We start from the raw sequence: 9485 nt of genomic DNA on the forward strand, positions 1-9485 counted from the left end.
TTACTGATTCTATGATTCTATGATCTATTGTTACAGGAAACAAGAGTCTGACCTCAAGGGGATGCAGACAGCAGAGAAAGAAAACCTGACCAAGACCAGCAAACATGAAGATTTTCCAGAGCCGCTCCTGCTAGGAGAAAACAAAAATTGTGTCCTCTGAAAAACAGAAGAGGCATAGGAGGTCAAACAGCTCCAATCCCAAAAAGGAGAAAAGCCTTTTTTTATGTTGGCTCTACAGAGTAGGCAGGAAGAAGAGAGGGGAGGGAAGGCCATATCTGACCCCAAACTCAAGGTTAAAAAGGAGTTCAAATTCAGCTTGTGACAAAGAACAGAAACAGGATCAAAAAAAAAGATAAAGTCTCTCTAGATAGAAACTTCAACCTACAAAAGTGTATGTGTGCTCATATACACATAAGAGCTTTGCATACAGCTAGCACAGACCATGAAGCATGCAGGATCCACAACCCTCTTGCAAAGGCTATGCGTGAGTCCACTTTATTCAGTCCCAGTGTTTTGGGTACAAAAGCTAGCTCAGTGTCCAATGTATTCCCCTACAACTGATTTTCTTCCTAGGACTACCCAAAATGCACTTCATTTCCAGTAGATAGGTCAACATCCTAACAGACCATCCTAACAGACCTTCTCCATGGATGAATATCTCTGGAAATACTATACATAGGTCAGAATGCCCCTGGGCATAGTTCTTTGCAACAGGTCACAAAGCCAGACAATCACAGGATTATGCCAGCTATGATGGTCATTACATAAATTACCATGACACTGAAAAGATGACCAGGTCTAGAGAGGGCCATTTCCCCTGGTGAAGAAGACACTATCCAACAACAGAAATCTTTGACAGCCACACAGAAACACAATCTGGCAGATCCTTCCACTTTATTACCATTTATTCAGAAGGCAAAAGGTTTTCCAATTTCTTTTCCAGATAGAAAAGGTTTCATTTTAGATCATATAAAAAATGCATCATTAAAGAAAAAAAGAATCCTAGTAGTATTTCCCCAAATTCACGTTAATACTAAGCTGTAGAAGCCACAAAGGCTCCTTGTAGGAACAGGCTAAAGCATATCTGATGCATCCCAAGAGTATCTCTACTGCATACAGCAACATAACTCCCATCAAGATGCATTTCTAAGGCTCATCACCGAAATCCTTGCCTACTAGCACCATACAAAAAGAAGAGCTTCCACAGCAATCCAAAGTAACCTACATTTTACACCAGTGGGTCACAATACTAGCACAGCACATGAAACATGCACTCCGTTCCCCATTCAGCAATAATTCCACCATCAAAAACAGAATAAATCTTCACTAGGTACTAAACACATTGCAGAGGCTACAAAGACACCTTCCTCCTACCCAACACAAAAGCCCTTTAGCTAAGTCACCTTTGTGGCAGCAATATTTGATCCTCGACCATCCAAACAAGCATGCACATCTGTTTCTGGCACACCATACCTTGACTGCCTCTGACATCTAAACAACATGTTGGTTTTCATGGCAAAACTCTGTCAATTCATCCAACCTATTCAGATTGGCTGCTGCAATGCTAACACAGGTATACTTTTTATGAGATCCTACTAGGGAATACCAAGGCCTGCTCAACATTTTGAGGAATATATCGGATGACTAGGAGATAGTTTAGAGCCAGAAATAAAATGAAAGAAACTCCCAAAGATTCTATCAGTGAATAAGATTTGGAATCCATCTTTTTAATCACAGAACTCCCATACTCCCCTTGATAACATTTTTCTAAAAGCCTATAAAAATTGCCCTGTACACCACCTACTCACAATTTAAGCTATTTGAAAATAAATAATAAATTTTAAAGAGTTAGGGAGAATCAGCAGTTAGGAAGAGGAAGAATTTCTGATGTGCAATAAATTATTTAAGATGGGGCTACAGAAATGGCAGCTGGCATGAACCAAGTAAACTGGTTTCAATGATTTTACACAGGCTAAGACCTGATCAAGGGCACATTTTTGAAAGATGTTACTCCTCACAGTGGCACAGCAGCACATCCCAGTTTCTGCCATCTCTCTTCCTTCTCCTGGGTCTTCTCTAAGTGAGCAAGGATGTGAATCACACTTCTAGCTAGCTAAGATGGGAAATGCCAAAAGTCTCATTCTTTCCCAGTAAATTAAGCAAATTGCATAGACTGTTTCTGAGCCCATGTAATGTTCCCTGACTTGTGACAACCGCAGCACTTGCATTTTCTGATCTCACAGGGAACTTGTCACTATTCAGCAACTGAAGTAATTTTCTTGGGATCCCAGTTTTACATCTCAAAGAATGGAACACATCCCCAAGTTACCAGCAAGCACATAGGCAAACCCCTAGCTACTTCAGATGCTCTACCCAGCCCCTTCTAACCCATTCTCCTGATAGACTGAGCAAAAAACCTAAATATGAGTGAGATGACAGAAAAAAACCAAAACAAAACAAGGACTAAAGGATTAAGAAGTAGAGTATTTCAAACAGGAAGGTGTTGCACTGTTTCCTGACATCTTCAGTTAGAAAAATTCCAGTTGGGATTGACTTAGAAGTCAGTTTTCCCCTGACACTACACATCCCAACCCCCCCCCTCCCCCGGTTTCAGAGCAAATCATGCTGCGAGCAGAACTTGGGACCTACTACAAAGCCATGATGGCCCAGACAGCCTCCCCACTGCCATCCTGCAAGCAGGCATGAATTACGACAACACAGCAAGAGGAAGCACAGCAACCTCTCTATCCCACAAAATGGGGAAAGATGTGCAGGAAGCAAAGGGGAGCTCCCCAGCTGTCAGTATGGGAAAGTGGGTCTCCATGGCACTCATCTCTGTTTAGTCAGCCAGACATATATGGGCTGTACATGACCCCTCTCAAACACACAGAAGATTTCAATATGGATCAGACTTAAGCTGAACAAAAAATGAAAGGAAAACAAACAAACAAACAAAAGGGGCTTAATGGGACATTATCTTCTAACATAAAAGACCTGTATGAATCAGCATCTCTAGCATAGATGGCAGCTTTGTGAGGAACACACAAGAGAGGCAAGGAGCAGCAATTGCCAATTGTGAAACCAATACGCTCCTCACAGACAATGTCCTCATTATCATCACCAAAAGAAGGTGCCATTACCTGAAAGCATCACAGGAGTCTTTCTAAGCTTAAGGCTCTCCCAACAATAGCATGGCTTGTTAGAGAACAACATAGCAAAAGTCATGGATGGCTACATGCTTTTAGAAAAAACAGGCTGGGAAGGTGAGGTGGTGGAGTTGCTCTTTATGTAATGTGTGGAGCTCTGCCTAGGGGCGGAGGAAGAGAAAGTTGAGAGCTTATAGGTAAAGAGGGGTGTCCTGCTGGACCTTGTATTAACCACCAAAGAAGGACTGGTTAGAGATGTGAAGGTTGGGGGCAGCCTTGGCTGCAGTGACCACGAGATGGAGGAGTTCAGGATCCTGTGTGGAGAAAGCAAGACAAATATGTAGGACTGCAATCCTGGACTAAAGGACAGAGGACTTGGGCCTCTTCAGGAACTACTTGGAAGAATCCAAGCACCCTAGAAGGAAGTGGAATTCAAGAGAGCTGGCTAGTACTCAGGCATCACTTCCTCCAAGCTCAAGAGTGGTGCAGCCCTGTGAGTAAGAAGTCCAGCAAAGGGGGCAGAAGACCTGTATGGGTGAGCAAGGAGCTCTTGGCAAAACTCAGATAGAAAAAGGAAGTACATAGAGTGTGGAAGAGGGAACAAGCCACTTAGGAAGAATATGTGGTCAGAGTATGCAGGGATGTGACAAGGAGGGCTAAGGCCCCATCCCTGGCAAGGGATGTCAAGGACAACAAGAAGGGCTTCTTGCTACCGCTGTATTTGAAGACCAGGGAAAATGTGGGCCTGCTGCTGAGCGGGGCGGGGGCCTTGGTGTTGAAGGCTACAGAGAAGGCAGAGTTACTGAATGCCTTTTTTGCTTCAGTCTTTACTGCTAAGGGCAGCCCTCAGAAATCTCAGGGCCTAGAGATGGGAAAAAAAGTCTGCAGAAAGGAAGACTTTCCTTTGGTTGAAGAGGATCGGGTTAGATATCTTCTAGGCAAACCGGACATCCACAAATTTGTGGGCCCTTATGGGATGCACCCATGAGTACTGAGTGAGCTGGCAGATGTTATTGTTAGGCTACTCTCCATCCTCTTTTCGAAGTCCTGTGGAACTGGAGAGGTGCCTGAGGACCAGAAGAAAGCCAGTATCATTCCAGTCTTCAAAAAGGGCAAGAAGGAGGACCCAAGCAACTCTAGGCCAGTCAGCCTCACCTCCCTCCTGCCCTGGAAAGGGGATGGAACAGCTCATTCCGCATGTCATGTCCAAGCATATGGAGGAAAAGAAGGTGATCAGGAGTAGTCAGCATAGATTTCACCAAGGGCAAAGCGTGCTTAACCAATCTGCTAGCCTTCTCTGATGGAACGACTGGCTGGGTAGGTGAGGGGAGAGCAGTGGACACTGTGTGCTTTGACTTCCGCAAGGCTTTTGACACTGGCTCCCAGAACATCCTCCTACATAAGCCCAGGAGGTGTGCGTTGSACGAGTGAACTGTGAATTGGACTGAGAACTGGCTGAAAGGCAGAGCTCAGAGGGTCATCATCAGTGGTGTGGAGTCTAGGTGGAGGCCTGTGGCTAGTGGASTTCCCCAGGGCTCAGTACTGCCTCCCATCCTGTTCAACTTCTTCATTAATGACCTGCACAAAGGGACAGAGTGCCTCCTCAGTGAGTTTGCTGATGATACCAATCTGGGAGGAGTGGCTGATACTCCTGAGGGCTGTGCTTCCATTCAGAGAGACCTGGACCGGCTGGAGAGCTGGCCGGAGAGCAACCTCATGAGATTCGACAAGGGCAAGTGCGGAGTCCTGCATGTAGGGAGGAATAACTCCATGCACCAGTACAGGCTGGGGGCTGACCTGCTGCAAAGCCGCTCTGCAGCGAAGGACCTGGGAGTGCTGCTGGACAACAAGTTGACTATGAGGCAGCAATGTGCCCTTCTGGGGAGAAAGGCCAACGGTATCCCAGGCTGCATTAGAAAGAGTCATAGAATCATAGAATCAGTAAGGTTGGAAAGGACCTCTGGAGATCATCTGGTCCAACCCCACCCCCCGCTCAAGCAGGGTCACCTAGAGCACATTAGACAAGGTTGTGTCCAGGTGGGCTTTGAATATCTCCAGAGAAGGAGACTCCACAACCTGTCCGGGCTCCGTCACTCTCACAGGGAAGAAATTCCTACTCACGTTCAGGCGGAGCTTCCTGTGCTTCAATTTCTGCCCATTGCCTCTTGTCCTTTGGCATGGGACTACCGAAAAGAGTTGAGCCCCCATCCCCTTTACACCCTCCCTTCAGATTCTTACGCACATTGATAAGGTTCCCCTCTCAGTCTTCTCTCCTCCAGGCTAAAGAGGCCCAGCTCTCACAGCCGTTCCTCAGACGGCAGATGCTCCAGTCCTCTGATCATCTTGGTAGCCYGACGCTGGACTCTCTCCAGTAGCTCCATGTCTCTCTCGTACTGGGGACCCCGGAACTGAACGCAGTACTCGAGATGTGGCCTCAGCAGGGTCAAGTAGAGCGGCAGGATCTCTTCCCTCGACCTGCTGGCAGCACGTTTCCTAATGCACCCCAGAATAGCATTGGTCTTCTTGGCCGCAAGGGCACATTGCTGCCTCGCTGTCAACTTGTTGTCCAGCAGCACTGCCGGGTCCTTCGCTGCAGAGCTGCTTTGCAGCAGGTCAGCCCCCAGCCTGTACTGGTGCATGGAGTTACTCCTCCCTACATGCAGGACTCCGCACTTGCCCTTGTTGAACCTCATGAGGTTGCTCTCTGGCCAGCTCTCCAGCCTGTCCAGGTCTCTCTGAATGGAAGCACAGCCCTCAGGRGTATCAGCCACTCCTCCCAGATTGGTATCATCAGCAAACTCACTGAGGAGGCACYCTGTCCCTTTGTACAGGTCACTGATGAAGAAGTTGGACAGGATGGGACCCAGTAMTGAGCCCTGGRGAAYKCCACTAGCCACAGGCCTCCACCTAGACTCCACGCCACTGATGAAAACCCTCTGAGCATGGCCTTTCAGCCAGTTCTCAATCCACCTCACAGTCCACTCGTCCAACGCACACCTCCTGGGCTTATGTAGGAGGATGTTCTGGGAGCCAGTGTCAAAGGCCTTGCTGAATTTAAGGCATACAACATCCACTGCTCTTCCCACATCTACCTAGTGAGTCATTCCATCATAGAAGGCTATGTGATTCTGTCCCTCAGCCCTGCTGAGGCCACATCTCGAGTACTGCGTCCAGTTCTGGGCTCCCCAGTACAAGAGAGACATGGAGCTACTGGAGAGAGTCCCATGTAGGGCTACAAAGATGATCAGAGGACTGGAGCATCTCTCTTATGGGGAAAAGCTGTGAGAGCTGGGCCTCTTTAGCCTGGAGGAGAGAAGACTGGGGGGGGGAAGAAATCTTATCAATGTGTGTAAGAATCTGAAGGGAGGGTGTCAAGGGGATGGGGTAAACTCTTTTCAGTAGTCCCGTGCAAAAGGACTAGAGGTAACAGGTACAAACTGGAAGTTCCGCCTGAACATGAGGAGGAATTTCTTCCCTGTGAGAGTGACAGAGCACTGGAACAGGTTGCCCAGACAGGTTGTGGAGTCTCCTTCTCTGGAGATATTCAAAGCCTGCCTGGATGCAATCCTGTCTAACATGCTGTAGGTGACCCTGTTTGAACACAGGAGTTGGACTAGATGATCTCCAGAGGTAACTTCTTGTTTGATACTTTGTGAAAAAAATAGCCATTTTAAAACTGTCTTTTTAAGGAATTGCAATCACCCCTCCATTTTATAAGTTCCTTAAGCTGAGAATTTTAAATTATTAATATTTCAGGAGAAACTGAGGCCTGCACTGCACCACAGACTTCCATTCCACACAGTCCTCAGTTCCCAGTCAGAACAAATCTTTTGCCCGGTGGAAGCCTTCAGGAACACCAACACAATCCATGCCACATTTCTCACCTTTGCTTCAGAGCATCTTAACAGATGTGGCAAACTACTAGGACTCAACTTCTTCCTGCAGGGCACTGTTCAAAGGATTTCAGGCAGCATATGCAGTATTGCAAAGGCTGAAACATAAGAGTCACTTATCAGAGCAAAAAAAGTTTGTAAAATACAAACTGTGTGCAGATATAGTAAAAAAAATTTGACCTGACATTGCAAGACAAATAATCTATCTCCACAGCCATTAGATGTTTATTTCACCTGCCTGCTAATCATATAAGTGCTCCCCCAGGGTTGAGGGGAAGGACATTCAATGATTTGGAGTTTGAAAATCAGTGTTTCTTAGCTCACATGTAACATTTCCATGCCACTGCTATTTTTCAGTAGGGAAATTCAGGGCTGTCTAACTACCTCTCCTGAGGGCTTATATGAATTACAACAACTATATCCCAATGCAATGCAGAAATTTCTTAAATATGGTGTATTTTAAAAGGTTCCAAAATAAACTGTAACCACATCACAATTATTCATTGTCATAAGACTTAATAAGACTATATCATATTACACCAAAAAAGTCATTTTCATTGTGAAACTTTCCAACTCCACTGCATAATATGCTGCTATTGCCACAGCTGTGTCCACCAAAGCCTCAGCCTAAGACTGCAGGGAAACCCTCTAGCCTAAACTTCAATTCTTGACCTCAATGGAACCCACAAGTAAAGTAAACTTAATCTTTGAAGATCTGTTTAATTCCAAACAACCATGAACCTTGCTTTTGTCAAAACAAAACACACTCACAGATCTTCCTGCAAAGCCTTGTAACTTCATTTTGCAGCTTGCAGTCACAAAATGAGGAAATCAGTCATTAAAAAAAAAAAAAAAAAGCATCAAGGGGATAAAATAAATACTCAGACAAAAACAGATGCATTTTGCACAGTGCTATTCATCTGAGTTAACATCAGTGCCTAATTATGGCCTAGTTCTCTAAGAATTAGTGAGTGCTATACATCTGCACAGGGTCTGCTTTCTCAAGYAAAAAGAAAAGAAATGAGAGGACAAGAATGAAGGGGTTATCACAGATGTGACAAGTGTGACAAATCACCAAGCAGCATTCAATAAACATGCCAACAAAACAAGCCCAGGAAAAATCTGAACAAATTTTCATTAGTGTGCCAATATAACACAGTGAGTAATAATCAACAAAGCTTACTAAGCTGGAATTATTCAAAGCAACAACACCTGGCTGTGGGATGAACTTTGCTGGCTGCTCTGGATCTAACACTGCACTTCTGAATGGAAGCTTGCTCAACCCCCAAATAACAGCAAAGCAATGTGGCAGGGTAGAAAGGGGAAGAGCCCAGCTAAAGTACATTGTGCTGCAGAGGAGCCCGCAGCTCACTTCACCTTCAGCATCAGTGCTGCATGCTATTGCACTCTAGGAGAATCATCAGCACTATGCTCAGGAACAGGGAGAGCTTACGCAGATATGAACTGGACATTGAAACTACAAACATCTGCTCATGCACAGTAGTCCTCTTAGCATTCAGTTCAGAGAGGGAAAGAAACTCAGAGGTCCCCCAGCCTTTCTCTGCAGGGAAGGGCATCAGTGCCTTAGCACAGAAAGCATGCTCTCATTTTGGGGGTGCCCCTCTCCCTGATGTTTCTGTCTCAGGGACTTTCACATGCATGGAAGGGAAACCATGCAAGTGTAAGCAGCCCCAACAAACCAAGCTGTCTCTGTAGGAACACTACAAGTGGGAGGCTTTGGGCGAGAGCCAGAGCCCCCTTCTCACTGCAGCTAAGGCTGCGTGGCCATCCCGCTCCACAGCCCTTGAGACACTTCAGGGACGGCCTCCCACCGACACCTCAGCTTACCGCTGAAGAAGCTCTTGGCCCTGAGGTAGCTGACACCAAGGCGCAGTATGGACAGCTTATCCAGGCTGGTGAGGACCTCCTCGGGGAAGGGCAGCAAGCCGGCCAGCTGCTCCAGCTCTGCGTTCAGCCGCTCCCKGTGGCGCTTGGAAGGGTTGGACTTGGTGCCTTCGGCTGGCCCCGGTTTCGCCCTGCCAGGGGAGAGCCGCCACGCGCCCACGTCACCCGCCGGCACCAGCCCCGCGCTGGCCCCGCCGGGCACACACCGCCCGCCCGCCGCCGCACCACGGCCCGCTGCCCCCGCGCAGGGGTGGCCCCTGCCGCGGGCCCGCGCTCCCCGCACCCACTCACACTCGGGGCACCGGCTTCCTCCGCTTGCGCCCCGCAAACATGGTGAGCTGGGCCAGGGCGAAGCGCGGCGGTCAGCGTAGGGCGCCGCGAGGCTGCAGGGCGCCCGGGCACTGCCGCCACGCGCAGAGCGGAGGGCACGCGCTGCGGAGCGGGGCTGCCTCAGCCGCGGCACAAGCTGGAGCGACTCCCGGCCGGCCAATGGGAGCGGCCGAGGGGGCTGGGCACCGCCCCCCGCCCCGGGGGCGGGCAT

At 47.9% G+C, this 9485-nt stretch overlaps 1 protein-coding gene across 1 annotated transcript in view; it reads right to left on the reverse strand.

Moving 5' to 3' along the window:
- The window catches only part of LOC146596156 (aryl hydrocarbon receptor-like), a 51040-nt gene extending 41764 nt beyond the window's left edge, over window positions 1-9276 (reverse strand). The window contains exons 1-2 of the mRNA XM_085304379.1: window positions 9236-9276; window positions 8888-9075 (exon numbers count right to left, since the gene is read on the reverse strand). Coding sequence (XP_085160505.1) covers window positions 8888-9075; window positions 9236-9276 — 229 coding nt within the window. The remainder of the gene's footprint in view (window positions 1-8887; window positions 9076-9235) is intronic.
- Between the last annotated feature and the right edge of the window lie 209 nt (window positions 9277-9485).

Source organism: Rhea americana, unplaced genomic scaffold (assembly GCF_003343005.1).
Source record: "Rhea americana isolate MKP2758 unplaced genomic scaffold, rheAme1 scaffold_209, whole genome shotgun sequence".
Taxonomy (NCBI): domain Eukaryota; kingdom Metazoa; phylum Chordata; class Aves; order Rheiformes; family Rheidae; genus Rhea; species Rhea americana.